General features: G+C 38.2%; 1 protein-coding gene across 6 annotated transcripts in view; it reads right to left on the minus strand.

Annotated features, from left to right (window-relative positions):
- Positions 1 to 24,245, minus strand: part of LOC149317488 (protein CBFA2T1-like) — a 182,606-nt gene that overhangs the window by 69,395 nt on the left and 88,966 nt on the right. For 5 of the 6 annotated variants that reach the window (XR_016280642.1, XM_089517606.1, XM_089517604.1 and 2 more), the window contains one exon: positions 1,002 to 1,139. Coding sequence is in view for 5 of the 6 variants with exons in the window: in XM_089517606.1 (XP_089373732.1) it covers positions 1,002 to 1,139 (138 nt within the window). In the remaining variant the exon portion in view is untranslated. Of the gene's footprint in view, positions 1 to 1,001; positions 1,140 to 21,003; positions 21,041 to 24,245 lie in introns of those variants that run through there. The other variant, XM_089517609.1, reaches the window with a different exon arrangement.

The raw sequence follows: 24,245 nt of genomic DNA on the forward strand, positions 1-24,245 counted from the left end.
AACAGGAATTAAAAGCATTCAGTAATCTTACAGTATTATTTTCAGTTCTCTGTAGAATAGTACACAGCAATAATTCTGTGTCTCCAGCTTTCTGAATTTAGTAAGACCCGCCAATGGACATATATTGGTGTGAGTTCTTTTCAAAGCTGGCTGTGTGGGGAAGGTACAATGGAGACATCCACATGATATTGACTGAGAGTTCCCACATGGCAGAGGGTTGGATTGAATGGCCCTTGATGTCTCTTCCAACTTTATGATTCTATGATTCTATTAAGGTAATAATCATCTAAGAAGCATTAATTGTCCAATGGATAATTTATGCTGTTTTAAAATTAGATAAAATGGCCAAATTTATTTTATTAAGATAACACCTTCCCCTCATAACAAATATATAACACACTGGTGGCGCAGTGGTTAAATGCCTGTACTGCAGCTATTCACTCGAAACCACAAGGTTGTGAGTTCAAGACCAGCAAAAGGGCCCAAGCTCGACTCAGGCTTGCATCCTTCCGAGGTCGCTAAAGTGAGTACCCAGACTGTTGGGGGCAAATTAGCTTACTTGCTAATTAGCTTACTTGCTGTTCACCGCTATGATCTTTGGAATAGCGGTATATAAATAAAACAAATTAATTAATTAATTAATTAAATTAATTACATTATTATCCAAAAATAATAACACTGGTTGGAACAAAGTTCCTCACAATTCCCTCAAACAGTTAAAGCCAGAACTTTGGAGCACAGGAGGTAGAAAGTAGTTCTTTCAAAGTGCATGAAATCTATTAATGTGACTCAGCCTCTAAGCTTACATATTATTAACATATTAAAAACTATTATTAATGCTTCCTCTTCTTACTTTTGCTTAACTGCTTTAGTGCATAACAAAGAACAACCTTTTTTAAAATAGTGGCATAAATTTCTCTTCCCATCCTTTCAGGTCTTTGCATCAAGCAACAATATAGCCTTTCCTAGAGAAATAATATATGGAACAAAAGTATAATTACACGTTGTGGGTGTAAAAGAACTGGTTCTTGGGGCTCCTTGGGTAGTAGTAGGAGGTGGCATTGTTGGGGGCGTCAGCCTGGATTGCGTCTTCACATCCACAGGTGAGTCTGGCATTGTGGAATGTTTCTCAATGCGATCTGTAACATACATTACATTTTTATGTTATTTTCATCCTCCACATACATCAGACCTTTAAAGAAAATAAAAAACTACAGCAAAGAGTTCACTAAATAAATGTAGCACTTTTCAGTAACTCAAATGTGCCAAAGTCCTTCATGAGATAAGAAATATTTTATTTGAGATAGCTGTGGATATCAATGAAATGAACAGAGGTGGAATATAACATCTTCTGCTCTCCTTTTTTTAAAAAAGAAGAAAAGTTCACATGCAATCTTCACATGAAGTGATGGAACTGGAGTAACAGAATTTCATTCAAAAGCATTGTAAAACCCCCAGTACAAGACAAGCAAGCAATGAGAAGACAGTAAGAAAATCAGTTGTAATTAAGGAATTCCATTATTATTTTTTTCTACAGATGAAGACTTATTACATCACTAGTCTTCATTCTAACACACATTGTCCTTAGTACATGCACACTTCATGAAAATAAACCCTGTCTAATTTAACAAGACCTAATTTCCCTTCAGTAGACTCTAGATTGTATCTGACAATGGCTTTGACCTAACAGAAGGCACTTTTGCTCACTCATAGTAGGATAACTGATTGCTTCTGATCCCCCTACCCACAGCAGTTCCTCCATATTCAAACTAAGAACGGCTCCTAATAGCTTGATCAAGATGTGATACAGGACAGAGGGCTGCAGTAATGGGTAACAAGGTTGGTGAAAATCTCGTGTCCTGCCTTTACAGTTTGAAGTACCAGTATTTTCTCCTAGCACAAAGCCATAATTGGAAATAACTCACACAATGTAGCCCTCTAATATAAACTCATACACATAATGACTGGAAACACTGATCTCCTGTGATGGATGTAGGTCTTTGCAGCATTTTCTTCCAGATACTACTACATGTGGTAAATTAGCAAGGTTGCATTTTTGCATACTGGCCACTGGGTATGCCTATAAAGGTTGGATACTTGTAAAATCTAATGTAGATAAATCAATGGCGGGATATAAACCGCCATATAGTACGTATAGGATACGTACTAGGGTTAGGAAGGGGCGGTGCTTCCGCACCCCCCTAACCCTAGTACGTATCCTATATGTACAAGATGGTGGCGCCCCTTCCACATGGGCGCCGCCATCTTTACGTATCGGACGCTGAGCGTCCGGACGTGTCTCAGCCTTTATGACGTAGTGAGTGCGCCCCTGGCGCCTCGCTACGTCACAAACGCGACTGAAAAAGAAGCCGTCTGAAGGCTCCGGCTCCCCCATGGACCTACCGGCGGCGGCGGCAGACCGCCGCAAAGCGGCGGTTTGTACCCCGCCAATGTGATTATGCACAATGTGCATAAGTACAGTGGTATCCCACATATAATCTGGGAAGCAATCATATGAACTGAGCCTTGGTGAGCAAGGGTTTTTAGAACTGTAGTGTTTTCAAAGACAAGAGAAAGTGACTTGCTTCTTCATCATACTGTAGATTTCAGAAGGACACTTTCTAGCATTACCAACCAAAACACATGACACGGTTTTACTGTCTTTTTTTCCTTAACAGATTTCTTTGTGGTACGAAAAAGAAAAACAGGAATGAAACAATTGAAAAATGTAAAATGAAACATATAAAGGGCAAGAATATTTGAATTACAACACTTGTAAACACTGTAAATGGGGCAATGAGATTTCACAATGAGAGATTTATCTGGAAGCAACTTCAAAGGAAAAAAAAACTGGAAATATGATTGATGTTTTTGGGCCCATGATAAGCTTTCTGTGGTGTTACTTGTAAAAAATAAACAAAAATATCAAGTCTGACAGTTGGGATAAAAATGTTTATGTAAGTTGGGCACAAGACCAAACATAATTATTATCAAAATGAAATCTAAAATTAATGGGATATTCATACAAGTAATTTGATGGAAATCTTAAAAACAACCAAGCTGTTATATATACAGGCATAGTTTACACTGACTTTTCTATTGTAATACTTTATTGTTTCCCATTTTTCTTATTTACACCCCAATAAAAATTTGAATCTGTATCTAAAATGCTTTAGCCATGCTACCCTTTTGGCAGGGGTAATGCACTATTAAATTTATATAAAAATGTATAACACTGAATTTAAAATCTATATAAGGAGCCTATCCATTAAAATAAATGGATCAAAACTTGGAAGCTTAAGTAAATATGGTCAGATCATTTTGATTTACCATATGATTTATTTCACGGTTCAAGGGAGAAGAAAAAATTGAAAAAAATCATAAGATAAGCCATTTGAACTTTCTGTAAGAAGCAATGATGAGACCCAGCACACAAATAGATGAAGAACAACATTAGTATTTTTTTTCTGAGACATAATCTAAGGAGAAATGTTTATGTACAGGATACCTATGAAAACACCACCATCTCTGAACCCATCATTAAAATTAAATGAACTGCAGAAAACACAGCCCTTCTCACTGCTGGACAGCGTGTTCTACAAAGAGCACCGAACTAATTTTCTTCAGAACTTCTTTTAAGGAAGCAGAGACTTTTACAGTGGACACTAATACAATGCAAACTATAACATCGTTTCCATCCTCTAACACTTATAGATCGAAGAAATGCAGTGGTTGCAGTCTGGGGACAAAGTGTTCAAGCATCTCCAAATACTGGTGAAGATGAGTGTTGTAAACTAAACAAACAAAGAAATGTTCTCTAAACAAATTGCTTGGCTTATGTGGTGATCAAATATTTAACAATCAAGGACAACAAATTTAAAAGAGTGGAGGAAAGGAAATGAGTCTGAAAATGTTAATTGTTTTTCGCACTCACCTCCACCAATCTCAGGAACATGGAAATAAACAGCATTCAGCTTAGATTGTGAGAAAGGGAGAGAATCATGGAAAAGAATACAGGCTCTCCTAAATAAAGGCAAATATTTCTGCCATGCCAAGAAAGGAAAGAGAAAGAGAGACTTGCCAGAACTGGCCAGAAGATAACATTGGCAACTGCTGGCCCATCTGTTTTTCATTCTGCTAACACTCATGCTGAAGTGTTGGGGAATGTGTTCCAGGTATACAGTTCTGAAAACATGTGTGAGCCTGGATGTGAGCAGAGAGGGAATTATACGTGGAAGAAAGAGAGAAAGTCGTATTCCACCAAGGCTGTCTGTTGTCTCCGAAAATACAAACATAGTGTATCTTCTGATTCAGGTTTTGAGAGCTTAAAAAGCAATTCCTAACCATCATACAATCAGCACAATTTGCTTTTCCATTTAGTCAGCTATTAAAGGGATTGACATCAGGACAAGAACAAAGAAATTAAATCAAGAAAAAAATGACTGCAAAACTGGAGTCTGGAAAGCCTTAGTTAATATTCTGTTATATAACAGATGCTAGTCTACTATGTCTACTCACTCTTTCTTTTACGTGCGCATGCACACACACATACACACACTATTTTTCATTGTACAGAACTGTTTTCAAATAATTTAGAAGAACATTGGTCGAGCATGTATTTTGCAACAAAGGTGAAACTGGGAGTGTCAGATTGAAATAACAAGTGGTTTTTGTTTGCCTGTTTGTTTGTCAGGGAAAGGATAAAAAAATAAGGCTAGGAGGCAATTCAGATAGTGACCACAACCTGTTTGGAAGGGAAGATGAAACTACCCATGAAAAGAGAGTTTTCATGCCAAAAATTTAATGTAAGGTGAAGATTGACTTAAACTCTGGACTTTAGGTGTCACAGGACTAGATGGGAAGGTTTCTTTGTTGTTATTGTATGCCTTCAAGTCATTTCTGGCTTATGATGACCCTAAGGGAACCTATGGTGGGGTACAGACCGCCAGAAAGAGGTGCCGGGGAGGCGCCTCTCTTTGCTCCACAGCAGCGCCACAGCAACCAAACTGTGTGACGCTGTTGCGCAGCAACAAAGGAGCATTAAAAAGCAGCTCCTTTTTGTGGCGTAGTTGCGCTGCTGCAAAGCTACAAAGACGTCACAATGGCATTGCAGCTGCACAGCGCTGTTTGGATGCTGCACAGCTGTGACATCATAGCTGTGCACTCTGTGTGGGTGGTGCTGTGCAGCTGCGACGCCCTCATCACGTGCTAGGGTTGTGCCCAAGGCAACCCTAGCGTGTCATGGGCTTTCCTCTGAGGCTCAGTGTGACTTGTTCAAGATCACTCAGTGGGTTTCCATGGCCAAGTAGGAATTTGAACCCTGGTCTCCTAGTGTCCTAATCCAACATTCAAATTACTATATCACACTGGCTCAAAGTTTATTTTACTTGCTTCAAAATGTTAAAAGGCAGCCAGCTGCATTTGCAGATCCTTCTATTAATTCTGCTTGGTAGGACTTCAGCTTCAAAGTTTTGTCCTGTTGGCGTCATACCAGAAGGAGGCTCATTTTAACTCATTAGTGACCTTCTGTCTGGTTGTTAAAACCTTTATTTTGAGGAAGTTTTTTGGATGATGGAAGCTTTCTCTTCCACTGAGTTGCTTTTACCTTACTGGAAGCTATAAAATTAAATGTCTCTTAATGAAAACTTGTTCTTTCTCTCTTTGTCCTTCTGCTTTTACTGTTTTTTTGGTAATTATTTTACTATACTGTTACCTGCCTTGAGTTCTACTGGAGAAAGGTAGGGTATAAATCTTTTAACTAAGTTAAATGTAATACATAAAATATTTGACAATAGTAGCAACTAGAGAATGCAGATCTAAGCACATGAGGGGGTTCATGTGGGAGAGATGTATGAGTTCAATAAACATATTACAGCAGAAGCATGAATCATATGAACTTTTCCTTTCCTCTCTTCAGCACATGAATCATCACTGGACATCTACACATATGGGATTTGTTCTTTTAAGCAGATACACTTATGGAGGTGAAGAAGTATGAGACCAGCCATTGGCAGCCTGAAGTATAAAAAATGGTGATCTGGCCTGGATAGTCAAGTGGAACAAGGGCAAAGTTTGTAACTGGTATATTATTTGATGAGATGGATCCAAGGCAACATCACAGTAGTAGATTCTACTTACTCTTCAGATGCAAATAATGATTACTTCAATGAGCTTATGCTCACCCATCTGGTTTCATGTTTGTTTGTTTTTAAATGCATTTATATCCTGCCTTCTCCCCAAAAATGAGACTCAAGGTGGCTTATAAATTATTAAAAAATGGTATACTTTCTTGATGTGCAATGCTAATAAAACCTTGACATTCTTGGTATTCCAGAAATGCCTTGGGAGTAAAATAGAGAGAGGATATTTTAGACCTGAATAGCTATTGTATTATTTATTTTTACTGCAGTGAGTTTAGTCTGCCAAATAGCAGAACTTACTGAAAATGTTTTGCTTCATTAAGATATTTAGCTTACAAATCTGCTGCCACCAAGTGTCACCATCCTTTGATGAAACAAACAATATCCAGGCTAAAATTGTGTACAAGTGCAAAGTAAAAGCTCAAAGGACAACAGTTATCTCAACCAGGCAACTCCAGCTCAGTGATTCCTTCTAAGGAAAAGGCATAGCAAACTACCCATAGGTGCAGTATATTATCAGATGTTTTGAAGATCAGCTGCTTGTATTGCACAGTCTCTCTCTCTCTCACACACACAAAATCAAATTGATAGTGTTCCTAATTAGAAATATTTCTTCAATTACTACTGGACACTTCATGGTAATTTTTTAAACAAAAGGCTATTGGATTTCTCTTTGGGCAGTTAGGATTTGGCTTTGGTTACTGTGCTAATGATTTAGCTTGTAGGCCAATTGTCATTTGGTGAATAAAACTGTCAACTGGTGACTGGGTAGTTTAAAGACACCAAAAAGCCCAGTTAATACTTGATTTACAGATGGGAGATACTGAGCCTACAAAATGCATCAAACGAACCAGAAAATTTTGGTGCACCAACGCCAAAAAAGAAGTGAGGCAGAAACACACAGACAATGTAGATAAGTAATAAAAATATTCATAACCTACTGTATTTCTCTCTCTCTCCCAACAGGGAATAGAGGACTACTGCTTGAAGGCCTAAGGGCGATACCATCTCTGGCCAACAAATAGCTATTTTCACCAAGTTCACTATTCCATCACTTCCTCAGCTAAAACCACCTTGAATCCCATCTTGGGAGAAAGGTGGGATATAAAACAAACAAAGAAAAAAACTAATGTAAGACTAAGAATATACATATGGGCCCAATACAACATATTGTTCCACAGGCAGGCTAGCAGATAAGCTGTCAGAAAAGGTGTGCGAAAACATCAAGTTAGTTTCACTATCATGTGTGACATTCACTGTATTCCTGATAGTGGGCAGGTGAGCTAGCTGATCCAGTCCTGCCACACCACCCCTGTATTCTTGGCACTACTGTTGGAAACCTGAGACCAGAAAATGGAAGCTGGGTGACATGCAGGTAAATTTCCTTAAGATGCCTAGCATTATGCATGCATATACGAAAGTCTTGAGACTTCCCCTGATCAGCCCAACATCTCAAACTCTCTCAGCACCAAGAATAAAAAGAAAGCCCAACAATCAACATTCAAAGCACCAAGGAGCCACGTGGTCATAGAATAGAGGAAACTGTAGTCAACTTAAAAATACTCCACAATCTATTGATTGATTGTGATTGCCATACTGATCCAAAAAGAAGGAAGAGGAGAGTACAGAGAGAATAATGAGAGACTGCAAAGATATATGTACCATATTTTTTGTTGTTGTGTGCCTTTAAATCATTTCTGACTTAGGGTAATCCTAAAGTGCACCTATCACAGAATTTGTTCACGGGGGATTTACCCTTGCCTTCTCCCAAGGCTGAGTGTGACTGCCCAAATGGGTTTCTATCATTAAGGAGGAATTTGAACTCTGGTCTCCCAAAGCTGAACATTTTCTCCTTTCTCATAGAGATTAACATTCTAGGAGTTTAGCAATAAAGTTACTTCTAGAGACTTTTGTCTGTCTGAATACGTAAAGTATGGCAGGTAGATGGAAGCTAGGACTAAGGCTAGTAAACAGGATTTAACAGGTCATTGCAGAGACCTGAGTCTGCATTAAAGCCACAAGCCAAAATGTCTCTGACTACTAGAACCTTGGGTCAAAGGCTCTCTTGTACTGGATCTTCACCATGTAACATTCTTCAGCAAATGTTAAGCAGCTATCACAATAAATGTACTATATATGTGTAGCCAGTATTGCTTATTTAATGCTAGTATTGCCTTTCTTTGCAAGTTTTTTCCACCTTTATAAACTCCAAAAAAGTGCTGCATTTGAAAAAAACCAACAACCCGAAATCCCCTAACCTCTTCAAACAGGGCTTAAACCCAACAGCTTTTCCAAATTGGAGGAGGCAAAAGGACTGGCTGAAAAAATATCGCCTCTGCTCTCTGCAATCAATTCATGATGAGAGTAGATGGTGAAATAACAGGCCAAACACATGCAACCCTCTGGTAACAGGAGAGTCTTAAGATAAATTCGTAAAATATGTTTCAAGCCTGGAAACATCTTCTCCATTTGTTTTGTATTATATTTTAAAAATGAAATATACATTCTTGAATCTCTTTTAGCAGCAAAGAGCTAGAAGCTGTGATTTAATCACAGAAGCATTTTGCCCCTCTCCAAATTAAAGAATGCTGTAAAACCAACTTTAAATTATGACGTTTCTTCTGTGGATTGTTTTGGTTTCTGACACTGAGCTGTTCTTTGTCATACATTAGGTTTTTATTATAAGAATTATTTTTAACTCTGTAGTTAACTTTTAGGTGAACTGTGATATGTAATGCAAGTGTTTCCAACCTTATAAAGAAATAAATATGGAGACAGAAGACGACCACTAAGAAAAACATGTTCACAAATGAGGAAGAAAAATGAAGACAAGAAAAGCCTCTATAGTCAGAAGCATTTAGTTCACTTCCTGTATCTTAATGGTTTAATCCATTTTTAAAACAAGATGGCTTTTCATATATGGCAACATTTCAGCTTACATGGAAAGCATCCAATCTGTGTGCATCAATGAAGGCTGATGTACAGAACAAAATATGGAATATGTAAATATGCAACTGATGCCTTTTCAATAGCCAATTCAATGTCAGGCAGTTCTGCAAGTGGTGTGTTTTCAATTTCCTTTTTAAAATAAAAAACGTAGGATATAATAAGCAGTGGCATTTACTTTACTGTTAGCTAGTATAAAGAGTTCCAGATGTATGTCCAGGCATAAAAGATTCTTAAAAAATACCCTTCATTGGTTGTGAGTTCTATACTTCTGTTAATCCAAAGAAAAATCAGTACAATACTTTTAAAGCTTGGTGGTTTTATCTATTTCTGTTTGACTGCCATCTTGTTTCTTTAGAATGTCCTCCATCAACCAATGATAAACTTGTAATGTACAAAAATAATGAACACTTTGTACAAATGTGACCATCCTGTTTTTACTGGTCTTTTTGTAGCTTTTGGGTTAGCTGTTTTTGGTTGGTAATTTCTGCTGTTAGTGAATTTTACTGAATATGTTTTATTGTTTTTACTTCATTTGGTTTGAATTACTTTTTAACTTGTACACTGCCTTGAAAGAATTAAACCTTAAAAGTAGACTAAAATAATATTAAATAAAATAAATATATAGGCATAAATTGATTTGAAGCCTATGGAATAATTGTGTCTACATGTCTTATACAGGAAGCAGCCAAATTATTTGATTAACACAATTTTGTTAGTTAAACATTATCATTGGGTTAATATAGCAAAACATAGGGTTATACTCACTGAAACATCCTATGGCATTACATAGGAAGCAACGATTCAAGCACACCAAAAGTTTATCATAACATTTAATTATCAGTCTGGATAAATTATTAATTAAAACAAATAAGTTCCTCCACAAACATTGAAGTGTTCATAAGGGATGGTAACAGGAAATATGGAAAACTGCCCTAAACAGTAAATATTCTGTGGTGCATTCTTTTTTTTTAATTAAAATTTATTAATACATTCTAAAACAAAACATGACAACAAACAGTACACCAGTAGTTCATCTGAACACTAAGACTTTCCATGTGAGGTGAAGAATACCTCTCCATGTTTGTCTATGATAATTTTTGAAGAGATGGTGGAAAACTAAGTGGCTAATATACAAAATATATTGAATATGTTTGAATTCACTACTGAACATTACTGAAAATGCCCTTGATTTGCATCAGTGCTTGTGTTTTCTCTGTCCCACAGAAGAATAGTACTCTGAATGCATTTGTAAAAGCAGTTCTACCAGTTGTGAAAGGTGAAGAAACAGTTTCCGAGTATATGTAAATGCAATACCTAGTGCTACAATATGGAAATTTCCAAAGCTATAAGTAGTTGAACAGTAGGAATCACTATATTTAACTTTCTGTTGTGCGGCTGCTGACGCTACTGTAGTCCAGTGCTATGCCACTGTTGATTATTGTATCCAAGGCTATTAGGATCTAACTACTCCAAGAATATGTTTCTGAAAGGAAGAACTAAAACAAATCTTTATTCCAAAATGTGTTTAGCAAGGTTTTGTTTCAATATGGAAGCTTGTCACATCCCTAAGAGTTTCCATACTGGAATATGCTAATACCTAACAAGATATATGTATATGGAAATAAATAATGTACAATGAGGGATTTACATTCTAAAACAGGCCAAAGTTAGCGGAAGCTATACTCAAAGGACAGTCACCACAAACACATACTACAAAATTTATACAAACATAGTAGAGGAGAATGAGCTTGTAAATAAACATTGTACAAAATATAAGATATGGTATCCATTAATAAGAGAAGAGTGTGCATTGAGGTGTGTGTGTGTGTGTGTGTGTGTGTGTGTGTGGTCCGCCCCCCACATTTGCAGCTTTGACTTTTGCAGATTTGATTATTCACAGATTTGATTAATATGTTCTCTCTAGAACTCTCTCGGTTCTCCAGCACAACACTATGGTCAACCTTTGCCAGAAGTCACACTGCAGAACTTACAGATTCCTAGAAAGCACACTTATCTAAGCATTTGTAGGTCCTCCAGCATGACTCTATGCTCTGGTGGATGTTGACTATAATGTTGTGCTGGAGGACCTACAGATTCCTAGAGAAGTGTTCTCTCAAGTAAAAAAAAAGTGTTTTTGTTACTTGCAGTTTTCCCACTCATAGGGGTCCTGCATTCTTTACCCTAGTGAATGTGGAGGCCCCAGTGTACAATGTACTAAACTTAGTGAAGTCTCCATATGTATCACCAAACAACACTGTTGAGAAAGTAAAAAACTTTATCAGTGTTTTGTTTATTTTTTCTTTGGCCTAATACTCTAGAATAGTAGACAACTAATAGTTCTATTTAATCTACCATTATATCACTGGTAAAGGTCACAGAAAATGGCCATAGTTCCTATTTTCAAATCTTCTTGTGATGTTTTTGTTGAGTGATACATGTGAAATTTTACACTCATTCACAGCATAGACTTACTATTGATAAAAATTAAATTAAGGAATAAAGCAAGATGTAGTAATGGAAAAGTTGATCTAAATAATCTATAGCAGTGGTTGTCAACCTTCCTAAAGTCGTGACAGTTCCTCATTTTGTGGTGACCCCCCCCCCCCCCCCCGGATAGGAGAGCGGTATCTCGGTTCCTAAGACCATTGGAAACATGTGTTTTCCAATGGTCTTAAGCAACTCCTGTGAAAAGGTCGTTTTATCTCCAAAGGGGCCGTGACCCACAGATTGAGAACCACTGCTCTATAGGCACCAGATCTTGTCTGATTTTGGAAGCTAAGCAGAGTCAGCCCTGGTTAGTCTTGGATGGGAGATTGTCAACAAATACCAGATCCTGTAGGCTGTATTTCAGAAGAAGGAACTGGCAAAAGTACCTCTGAGTATTCACTAAGAAAATCTTACAAAATTCATACATCGATTAGATGACTTGGAGGCACATACAGAGAAAGCGTGTAACAGAAAAAACACTGAAGACTGTTGATGGCACAGCTGAACACTGTTCGTGGCACAGCTGAATCAACATTCCCACAGTCAAGGGAAGTCAAGTAAATTAGAAATTAAACTATGGGGACTACACACTGCCTATGAAGACAACTGCGTAAAGAACACCAAAGATTCAAGGTCTAACTTCGTCAGTGGGCTAGATGCACCTTTTCCTTTTGTCCATGTGAATGGAAGATCCAATGGGGCTTCCAGGAATGGAAAGGGTTGGGGAACTGATTTTTACTATTTCCTACTGCAACCTCACAATAGGTCTCTCAACCTTGTAAAGCATAATGGGGAAGGTGGAGAGTTGACACCAAATAGTTGCATATCTTCAATTAATATATGCTTATAGGACTCTGACTGTAAAACAATAAACAAATCTTTTTTTGAATAGCATATTTATATTTAGTTTTAATTAAATAGTAAGGATTATGGGAGGTATGAAAATGATAGATCGGTTACTCTTGCTTTTATTATTTTCAAATACACCAAGTTTTATTTTAAAGTTAAGAATGAACAGTAGCGGAGTATATTCTCTGTGTTGAGGACTGCAGAGCGTGGAGAAGTTGCTAGATTGCAGGGAAGAGGCAGCATTTCCCATTTCAAAATGTGAAGCCTGTAAACACAAGACTTGGAACTTTGCCCAAGATCTCATTTGACTTGGACAAGGAAATGGGCTGGCAGTGCAAAAGCCATCGCTGTCCAACTGACAGTTGGAGAAGTCAAGCAGGCAGTGCAACCCACCCTTATAGAAAAACTCTGTGCTTCAATCAATATGTGAAGGTTTTCGTTTTTGTTTTAGTGCTGATCGGCTGCTGAAATGGTAGGCTTTGTGCCTTTTGTGAAATATTCTCTCTCTCTGGGAAGGTTTGAGTGATTTTAATTGAATTTGATTTAGTTTGGTTTTTTGTTAATGAATGGCTTTCTTTTGTGTTAAATTTGGCAGAAGGGCTGATGTAGACATTAAAAGAGCTAACAATATTGTATGAATGGGAAGGTGCCAGAATCACTTGCCTTAGCGGATATAGTGGACAAAAGAAGATTTACAGGTCTAGAACACATAGAAAAAATGTAAAAAAAATAGAAGCTTCATCAGGCCTAGTCTAAAGTAAGAAGAAGAACCCTCCCTCCGTGCTATCTGCCATGGTCCAGGCCTCGAAGGGAGAGAAGAACCACTGGACTTAGAAGATTTTCATACCAGCGCTTTAACGCTGGTAGAACACCGGTAAAACATTTAGGAAGCGCACGTGTCTGAAAGCCTGACATGCTTCCTAAACATCACAGAATCATTCGTTCGCCTCCAGTGTCCCTGAATTGTTCGGGAAGCAAAGTTTCCTTTAATGGGAAAGGGCTGCACCCCGAATGATTCAGGTATGCTGGAGGCGAGAGGATGATTCTCTGACATTTAGGAAACACATGCGCTTTTCACACATGTGCACTTCCTAACCATTTTACCAGTGCTTACCCCATGGCAAGAGTTGGTATGAAAATCTTGTTATTCCCCTTCCCACTGCCATTCCCTTCTCCTTTTGTGTGTTATCTTTTTAGATTGTAAGCCTGAGGGCAGGGAAATGTCTAATTAACTATCTGTAAGCTGTTCTGAGAGCCTTTGTGGCTGAAGAGTGGGGTATAAATACAGTAAGTAAATAAATAAATAAAAACCTCAAGAATGAAGCTGATTATCTATCTATCTATCTATCTATCTATCTATCTATCTATCTATCTATCTATATCAATGATTAAAAAACAAACCAACAGAACTTCTCTCAAACCTGTCTTTGATCCCACAATGGTGCAGTTAATCACTGAAGGTATTTATTTAAGCAACTAACAAGGAGATCTCATAAATATATATTGAGCAACATATTTTGGTTTCCACTTTCTTCAGTTGCAAATTTGTAACTGGTTTATTTAGTTTGGGGACTGAAGAAGGTGGATGTCAAAGCATTTTGGTCCTGATATATCTTTTAAAGTTCAGAGGCTTAGACAACGAAACAACAATATAAAACAATGTAAAACAATTAAAGATAGTCTTAGTACAAATATTTCAAACAGTGTAAAACAGTGCATTGTACACAGTGTATGCTACATTAAAGCACTATAAACCATTCAGGTCATGAATATGTGTGAACATGCCAAAGAAATAAATGTTCTACAGTTACAGAAGAAAAACATACATTAAGGCAATCAGTGAATTTAAGGCAATGCCAACTACATCTAAAATATACTGAATTCTAGAGAAGAGGAATTCTAGGGGAGAAAAACCTTGACATAACTGATGCTTTCTTATTCATTTCTTGATGAATATAAGAGACTGTTACCGTGATTTTTTTTAAAAACCCATGGAAAATAAATACTATTTGGCTTATTGGAAGAACTGGAAGGATGCAGAGGTCCAAGTTACATCAGACTACAGACATACAAATAATCCTGATATTAGAGAGAGGAAAAATGATTGACTTTTGGACAAAGTTTATTTTTCTACACAACATATAAAATCCAGGTCATTGTAAGTATAACAAAAGGCTTTTCAAGGAGGGGGGAACATCAAATTCTACATGGGGGGGGGGGGATTTGGGGGAACTTTGGCCCATTCCAGACGGGTGTAAAGTACATCCCCAGGATGTACTAGGGTTAGGAAAGGGTGTGCTTTACGCATGCCTCTAACCCTAGTACATACCAGGTAAGTACAAAATGGCTGCACCCGTTCCACACGAGCACTGCCATTTTGACGTAGTGGACGCATAGCGTCCACATGCCGCGCACTGGAAGTGACACCATGAGTGCGCCATTGGACACTTGCGGCACCACTTCCGGGGCGCAGAAAGAAGCGCCATTTTCAGGCTTCTTTTTGCTCCGCGAGGGAGCCACGCAGTATGGAAGCTGCAGCTCCCTCGCGGAGCAACCGGTGGCGCTGGCGGACCACCACTTTCAGGCGGTCTGTAACGCGCCTTTGTTACCCTATAGCTGGATGTTCAATTCCCACATCCCATTTCCTCCCAGAGGAGTAGGAAGTAATACTGAGAAGGGTTATGTGAACTCATGAAGAGGCCACAGCAAACATGCAAATTCCAGTTAAAGTTATCTCAGGGGGACCACCTTCACCCCACAGTCCACTTTCTCCTTTAAGAGAGACCAACAATGATTTTAAGCCCACTCTCTATGAATGAAATGCACAAGGGCAAACAAAGACTCCTTCTTGGAGACTAATTTTCTTCTAAAGAGAAAGTCTAACACTAAACCTCTTCCAGTATTATTTTTAAGAGAAATATATCCCTGTGAAGTTATAGAAGTATAGGAGAATAATAAAGATAGCTTCATATAAGTTGAGCAACTGGTAATGAGAGTGTTTAATGTAATTAGTGTATTGGTCTTTATCAAAATAGTCTTTTTTAAAATACAGTTGGCTCTCTGTAACCACAGATTCCTTATCCATGGATTCAAGCATCCATGGCATGAAAATATTAAAAAAAGATATAAATTTCAAATAACAAATCTTGATTTTGCCATTTTATCTAAGAGATACCATTTTACTATGTATTGTATTTAATGAGATTTCAACACCCATGCATTTTGGTATCCACAAGAGTCCTGGAACCAAACCCCAGCGGACCCATTGTAAATAATGCCTTATAACCAAAGTCCTTTTTTCTTAGCAAAATGTTTTTTTTTCTTTTTATAAGTGAAGACTAAGAAAATACTGTAACATACAATAGACCCAGAGGATGATATAACAATAGCTTTGATCTTCAACATATAGTATATACAGTGTGCCAGCGTTATACGCGGGTGCACTATACGCGGACTTGAGTGTACGCACACAAGCCACGGGGAGCGCACGGGGCAGAAGGGGCGGTGCGTCCCATTCAGATGAATGGGGCGTGCACCCATGGCCCGCGTGTGCCGCCGTGCACACAAGCCCCATTCAAATGAATGGGGCTCGAGCTTAGGCAAAATTTGCCTTACGCCGGGGGGGGGGGGAATGGATCCCCCGCATAAGGCAAGGGTCCACTGTACAACTTTGTGAAATGAGATACAGTATTTCCCTTCAATTTAACATTTTAGTAGCTTTGTATATCCTTGTTGTTGTTGTTATTGTTGTTGTTGTGTGCATTCAAGTCATTTCTGACTTATGGTTACCCTAAGGCAAACCTATCAGAGGGTTTTCTTGGCCAGATTTATTCAGAGGAGGTTTGTCATTGCCTTCCCCTGAGGATGGGAGAATATGACTTGCCCAAGATCACTCAGTGGATTTCATGGCCAAGCAGGGAATTGAACTCTAATAAACAGAGTCATCGTCCAATTCTCAAACTACTATGCCACACTGATTCTCCTGGATAGCCTTACCTTATTCTTTTTAACACAAAAACAGGCACTTAATCGTTGGCTTCATGTGATCAACTATTGTTCAAAATAAATGAAAATTCATCCTATTTACTTTTTTTAAACTTCTGCTTACAACATCAAGGTTTAACCAAAACACTTGCTAAAATGTGTGCTTAACCTAGACACTGAACAAAAAGACAGTATTAATTAAAATCATCCAGAGAGAAAGGCAAGCCAGCTCCATCAGGCCTTGCCTGAAAGAAAAAGAGCCCTCTCTCCATCCACCATCATCCAGAGGGAGAGAAGGGCAAGCCATCCGGCCTGGAGGGAATGAAAAGGCAGGCCCAACTCCATCGGGCCTAGCCTGAAGAAAAAGAGCCCTCCCTCCATGCCATCCGTCATCTTCTGGCCTGGGAAGGAGTGAAAAGGCAGGGCCAGCTCCATCGGGCCTGGCCTCGATTAAGAAGCAGAGCCCTCCCTCCAGTCTATCTGCCTTGGTCCAGACCTTAGAGGGAGAAAGGAACTGCTGGACTGATCCTCTTCCCCACCACCATTCCCTTCTCCTTATGTGTTGTGTCTTTTTAGATTGTAAGTGTGAGGGCAGGGAACCGTCTAATTAAAAAGATCGTATGTACAGCGCTGTGTAAATTTACAGCGCTATATAAATAAAGCTTAATAATAATAATAATAACAATAACAGTAGCAATCCACAAGAATACAAAAGATCAACTTCAGAAAAATAGATCTATAATTTGGATTTCAGACCAGACATAAATGGAATAATACATGTATAATCTAATACAGACTCATGTATTAAAAATGATATAAAAGCTTGGACGGAGGGCTTTACTGTATGAGCCCTGTTCTCACTGCAATTGCACTTGTCAGTGAAAATGGAACTGCCTTGTAGGGGCGCCACCACAATAAACACAGAGGCATATCTGGAAGAAAGGCCACAACTTTATTAACTGCATAGGGTTGGCCCATAGCACGAGGTCAGGATCTTGCAAAATCGACCAACACCCTGGTTGCTCGATACCCAAGGCCTGCACCAGGCCTGCCACCAGGAAGACCAAGGGGCTATGGACCACCGGATAGCAACCAGCCGATTGTCCGTATTTCCACCAGCCCCTAGTCAGTGGGACGTGTGGCCCCCGCAATGGCCATACATAACTGCTCAGCGTACCCAGGTCCCTAAGGATTCCCGCTCCAGTGCTCCACAGCCCTGGAGACAATCCAACCCATATCCTGGCCTATGCTGCCGCCCCTGGTTGTGACAAGCAACACCAACCCAAGGGAGGGAGGGTGGGGAGCTGATCGCAAATGGCCCCGGACTCCGTGCTGCAAGGCCTTAAATAGGCCAGGTCTGGGGCGGGGCCAAGCAAGGTCGCTCCTCCCCCCCAAGGTAGCACCAATCAGCTGCCTTGGAGGACCGGAAGGAGCAACCAACAAGAGGTCCTCCAGCCGGCAAGAGCGGCCCCCCAGAAGTCCCGCTTCTGGCCCTGCCCGCAGCCAATAAGAGGCCTCAGACGCACCCGCAATGCATTATGGGGCACACCGAGGCCTGAATCGCTTGCGCTCCTGCCGGCGGCAACGCAGCTGCTGGGTGATCCCGGCAGCCGTTCTTTATATTTGCTTGTATTATAGCCATTACTTCATATCTTTGCAATTGTGCAACTGACACCATCATGCTCTCTTGCTGACTCCCACCTCCCTGACCCATGCGTTACCCAGCATGCCTTCTGTTTTTTAAAATGTTATTATAATTGATTTTTATTTTCACTTTTTCATGTGATGCCAGATCTCTGCTACTGCAATTTAAAGGTTGTCTTTTGAAAGAAAGAAAGAAAGAAAGAAAGAAAGAAAGAAAGAAAGTAAGTAAGTAAGTAAGTTTGGGAATATCAAATGGGAGAAAGATGGGGAAAAGGAGGAAAAAATGACACCATAAATTCACCAATTTTGTGGCAGCCCTGGCAGCGATGTTTTGCATCTAGAGACTAGTGCGATGGTAAGCTCCTTGACAGGTTCCCTGGCAATGAAAAGGGGTGGCCTAACCAGAGGGACACAGCAGCTACAGGCTAAAGGGAATATCCGGCAATAGGTATTGCCAAAGCCACCTTTTTTTTCTGGATCTAAACAGAGTTTAAAAGCCATGTGTAGTAATCTCCTGAGTAATATTTTCAGATAGTTTTTGTGTGTTTCTATGCAAAAATGCCAGTATTTCAGGATGTACAAATAAGTAGTACAATATTGAAGTACAAATATGAAGACATTTTACAGTTTAATAACCATATGTCATTTGGAAGAAATTACAGAAACAAACAATGGCTTCTTTAGAAGGAAGAAAATTTCCTGCAGCTATTGAACTCCTTTAGAACACTGTGCTTATACTAATTGGATGATCATAGCAAAGGACTGTAGTGAAAGACCTAGAATTTTAATTTCAAATGTCAGCACTATGGAAACTCAAATATATTAAGTGCCCATATGAAAAATACGCATACAAATACATCCCTTTAAGAACCTACCAAATCAAATGTCAGACTAGAGTGTAACGATGGGGCAGTAGCCTGGGGAACAGCATAGACCAAAGTCAAGCATGTGCTCTCAATATTAAAGTTAGAATGAGAAAGGTTTACAATGGAAGTCCACAGGATAAATCTTTCTCTCCATGATTACTGAACCATTCAGAAAAAGGAGACAGTCAGGGTTTTAGGGTCAGAGGAAGGAGATGGCATTCTCTCAACAGTACATTCTGATTTATTTTTACATTTGTATCCTGCCTTTATTCCAGGGTGAAACTCAAGCAGTGCATGTGACTATGCTGACAACAAGATATGGAGGGACAAAAGTTATTCTTGGACTTAATGCAATTAAACATTGTTTTAAAATTGAGATGAGAGGAAATACAGAGAATTATACGTCTCCTACAACTGCATTTGACTCCTAGGGAGTCTCCTAGGGAGAACTGATGTCAACAAGATCAAGTTCTTGTTCCTCAAAATAGCAGTTATGTTGGCTCTAAAAGCTCTGGCCTATGCGAGGAAGAAGCTTTCATAGCTTTTCTACCTGCAGTTCCCCCTTTTGGCAAGAGCTGAAAAATGAGAAATATTGTCCAGATTAAATCCTTGCCTGATGCCCTTCGTGTTACCTGTACAGAGAAAGTGAAACATTACCAGTGTGAAAAACAAAAAACTGTCATGGGGCATAATCACTTTGTCTCTTGGAATATCTGTGGTGAAAACTTTAAGTAATTTGGCTTGTACACTAGAACAGAAAACATATTTTAGTCCAGAAGAGCTAATAAGGACTATCACAATGTGTGATACTAGTCTTTCTCATTTTTTTAACCATCTCAAGTGTTAATATCCATTGCTGCTTCCAGCTAGGGAAGCCACAGATGTCAACCTGTGGTCATGTAATAACTGCTGCTAACTGCCCCTTTGACAAACAGATTTCAGGATCTGAAGACTGGCATTATCCAAAAATGATCATGTATAAGAATCTGTATCAGTTAAAGGCACTATAAAGAATGGTTGGTAGACTTTTACACATATCATGTTTATAAAAATATACAGTATTGTACTTCAGACCAGATGTATTTGGGATTTTGGAATATTTGCATATATATATAATGAGATATCTTGGAGATGGGCCCCAAGTCTAAGCATGAAATAAATTTATGTTCATATATACCTTATGCACATAGCCTGAAGGTAATTTTATACAAGTATTTTAAATACAGTAGGCCCTTGGTATCCTCTGGCTTTGGTTCCAGGACACCCCCCCCCCCCAATGGATACCAAAATCCATGGATGCTCAAGTCCCATTAAATACAATGGTATAGTAAAATGGTATCCCTTATATAAAATGTCAAAATGGAGGTTTGCTTCTTCGAATTTGTATATTTTAAAACTATTTTCAATCTGTATGTTGAAGTTCAAACAAGTTGTTGTATCAACCTCTGGGTCAGTAGAGCACAGTGTGCTCTCCCCAATCAGGCCAGAGAGCCCCTGAATCCTCCCAGGCAAATTTGCCTAGGGGAAAATATGGGGAATTTTGTGTGCACTATCATTATGTTACTGAGAGATGTGAGTTAGAGACAACCTATATTTTCTTATTTCAGATTATCAATACAAAATATAAGTGATTTGTCCTTTAAAAAACTGGTATCAAATTTTTATAAAACAGAACTAGAGCATACAAATAGAAGTTTAGAAATAATACACATAGAAAGAATCCACCGAAGTATATTATTAACAGAAGGCACACAATAGCACATTACTCCGCCATACATATAAATCCTCCAAGCAAATCTATTATATTACCTTCTCTCTCTCTCTCTCTCTCTCTCTCTCTCTCTCTCTCTCTATATATATATATATATATATATATATATCAATGTAGGACCAAATTAGCTATTAAATTAGCCTGACAGTAGAAATTAAATATCCATCAATTCAGGAAGCATCATTTATATTTTATGCAGGATTACAAAGGTCCTCAGAGCTTATTAAAAACAACAGTGGTGTGGGGGAAGGACAGTGGTGGATGTAGGAGAGGAAGCTGGATTAATAACAGAGACAAATATTGATATAAATACCTGAGTTATACTATATAAAGCACATTTGCCAGCCACTAATTAGTATGTCTAGGGATGGGTTGCACTGGGAGTCAATCTGTAGAAAGAAACATTTGAAAATATAGAAAGTGATAGTGATTGTGATTCTCAAGATTTATCATAAAGGAAAAAATGACTCACATGTCCAATTGTAAGAAAACAATGTTTGTTTTTAATGTTAACTAATAAGCATTTTACTAAAAGACTCCAAATTATATGTGGTCTTTTTGTGATTAATTCCTCTTATTTCATATTTTCTATACTATTAAGTTACATTAGGTTTGATGTTTTGTTGTCATATTGGTGTGTTACTAGTTTATGCCCTACCACCTTGAATGCTGTGCAGAAATGTTTAAAAAGTAGTGACAGATTCTAACAAGTTGAGGCAATATAAATCCCTCTTATGACTTGCCTCAAGCTTTTTATATTGGCATCTCAGGGTCATTTTTTTAAAAAAAGTGCTAGATATATTTAAACTAAAAGACTTTAGCTATCGGTGTTTGTTCTAAATACTCTAAAAGTACCAGGTCCCATCTGATCTTGGAAGCCAAACATAGTCAGACCTAGTTTGTATTTGGATGATGAACTATAAGCTATGTTTGACAGGCAAGAATTGGCAAAACCACCTCTGAGTATTCTTTGCCTTTTAAAGAAAACCCTATGAAATTCATGGGATTGCCATAATTTGACCAGTGACTTGAAGACACACACACACACACACACACACACACACACACACACACACAGAGATAACATTTCCATAACATTCCAATCACTTTATGTCAATCTACACAGGATTCTACTTCATTGCAAATTCAGAGCTGCTGCTGTTGGCAGTGATGATGATGATGCCACTAATGATTATTTGTTACAATAATTGTTATGTAGATAACAATATCCATGGCAGCTTATGAAATAACAAATAAAACACAGATTTCCAACTGTTTTGAATTTTATTGTTTTATACTTGTTTTTGCCGCCTTGCGTCCCTATATTGGGAGAAAGGTGGAATATAAGAAAATAATAATAAAAAATAGTCGTTGACTGTAGGGGGTGGTACTCATCTGTTACTAAGCTGAAGAGCCAGTGTTGTCCATAGACGACTCCGGTGGTCATGTGGCTAGCATGATGGCACCAAATGCTGTTACTTTCCCACCGAAATGGTACCTATTTATCTATTTGCATTCTTTTGAACTTCTAGGCTGGCAGAAGCTGGAACTAGTTACTGGAGCTAACTCCATCATGCAGCACTCAGGCCTTCTGCCAACCTTCTGGCCATCAGAACGGTTGTCTTAACCACTAAGCCACTGCACTGCAGAGTTTACAGGGACATAATTTGAAGTGCTGTTTTTCTCTATTCAATGGGGCATATATATAATAATAATAAATAATATATACTAAACTGACAAGTAGTATTTCTGCAATCATTTCATTACCCTTAGAAATGTATCTTTTGTTTGTATTTTGGGAATAGGATAAAATTCTTTTGTTAGGAAAAGTATTTGAGTAGCTATTAGTTTGCTTTTCCCAGAAAACACTGTTCTAAGCAGTTATTTTGCACAGTTAAAATTCAAAATGGCTGCCACCATCCAAAAGGCTCACCTTTAACCACTAACTGGTGTTTCCAATACTGCAGAAAACAGTGGAATGTCTCCAGAAAAATGCACACTTTTAGAGGATGGATAAACTGATATTCTAGAAGCTCATTTTATTTGTGGGTTACCAGGATGCAGTGGTCCAAGAAAGGCGGTGGCTGAAGCAAATTTGTTAATAGATGGGGTCAAAGTACTGTCCTGTTTTCACACCAGAAAGACAAGGAATAGCAGTTTGTACATTTGGATTTCCTTCTTTTCTAAAAAAAAAATTAGTGTGCCTTAATTCTGTATCCCCATCCCGATGCTGTATTAGATAGCATATCTAGTTTTAAATGGTCCAATATCATTTTGGAGGTAACATGCGGAAGGTTAGAGATTAAGAGTGAAAGCCTATGATATTATAATTGGAATGAATCCACTCTAAATGTAATGGATCTGACTCTAAAATCAAAACACAAAAAAAAGTCAGCTTAATGGTTCAGAGAAACTACAATAAGGAAATGGGCATTTCATGAAGCCATTCATCTAGGAATTACTGAATCAGATTTATGAATTTTTGATTGAGTTATTGTTTCTTTCTATTCTTTCAATTCCATTCAAATCACTTGATCCATACAAAATGGCTGAAAGTCTGTTTTATATAAGGATAACTTGCATTAATTTGATGCTTAAAATCAGAGTATATACAGTGGGCCCTTGTTATCTGCTGTGGTTTGGTTCCAGGACCCTCTGTGGATAACAAAATCTGTGGATGCTCAAGTCCCATTAAATATAATGGGAGAGCAAAATGGTGTTCCTTATATAAAATGGAAAATCAAAGTTTGCTATTGGAATTTATACTTGTCTTGAATATTTTCAAGCTGTGGCTGTTTGAATCTGTTGATAAAAAATCTGTGGATAAGGAGGGCCGACTCTCCATTAAAAAAAGGGTATAAAATATTTTAATACAAACTCTCTACATACAACAATAAACCTATATGGATCTTTTCATCCATTTCCCCTATTATTTTTCATAGGATTTTAGATATCGCACTAGTAAATTAATGATGTTCCACAGAACCACTCTTAACCCAGATATGAAAACCAGCTTCAGATGGATTTAGCTATAAGGTGAAACTAGGGTGTGAATTAAAAACATCATCAAATATGCTCACTATACATTCCTTTTTGGGGTTCACTAAAATGTTTCTATTCTTTTATCATCAAACAAAATGCAATACTACACATTTGTAGAAAAATGTGTTGTCAATATATGAAACAGCAAGCTTAAACAAACCTGTCAGAACTTATCAACTTACCTTAGACTACTATTGAAAGTAACAGTACCATCTGGTACCAAAACAAAACAAGAACTTTTTTGACTACTTGACTGCAACCAGTAAGACATTTTTAACAGTAGAGATATATTGCTTTCTTTTTAAAACCATTTGATTTTTGAACCCTCGGTTTCAATTACTGCTTTGATTCCTAGAGCTCTGATAGCACAGGGAAATGGCTTCAACTATAATGATTCAAGTAATCAGAAGGCAGGAGATGGACATTTATCTTTCCTATCAACAGTAACCCTATTACTAAAGTTTACTGTCAAACATTAAATAATATATATATCTATAATAAGTATCTATGAAG

This window comes from Sceloporus occidentalis, unplaced genomic scaffold (assembly GCF_023333645.1).
Source record: "Sceloporus occidentalis isolate IW3139 unplaced genomic scaffold, rSceOcc1.0.p SCAF_3, whole genome shotgun sequence".
Taxonomy (NCBI): domain Eukaryota; kingdom Metazoa; phylum Chordata; class Lepidosauria; order Squamata; family Phrynosomatidae; genus Sceloporus; species Sceloporus occidentalis.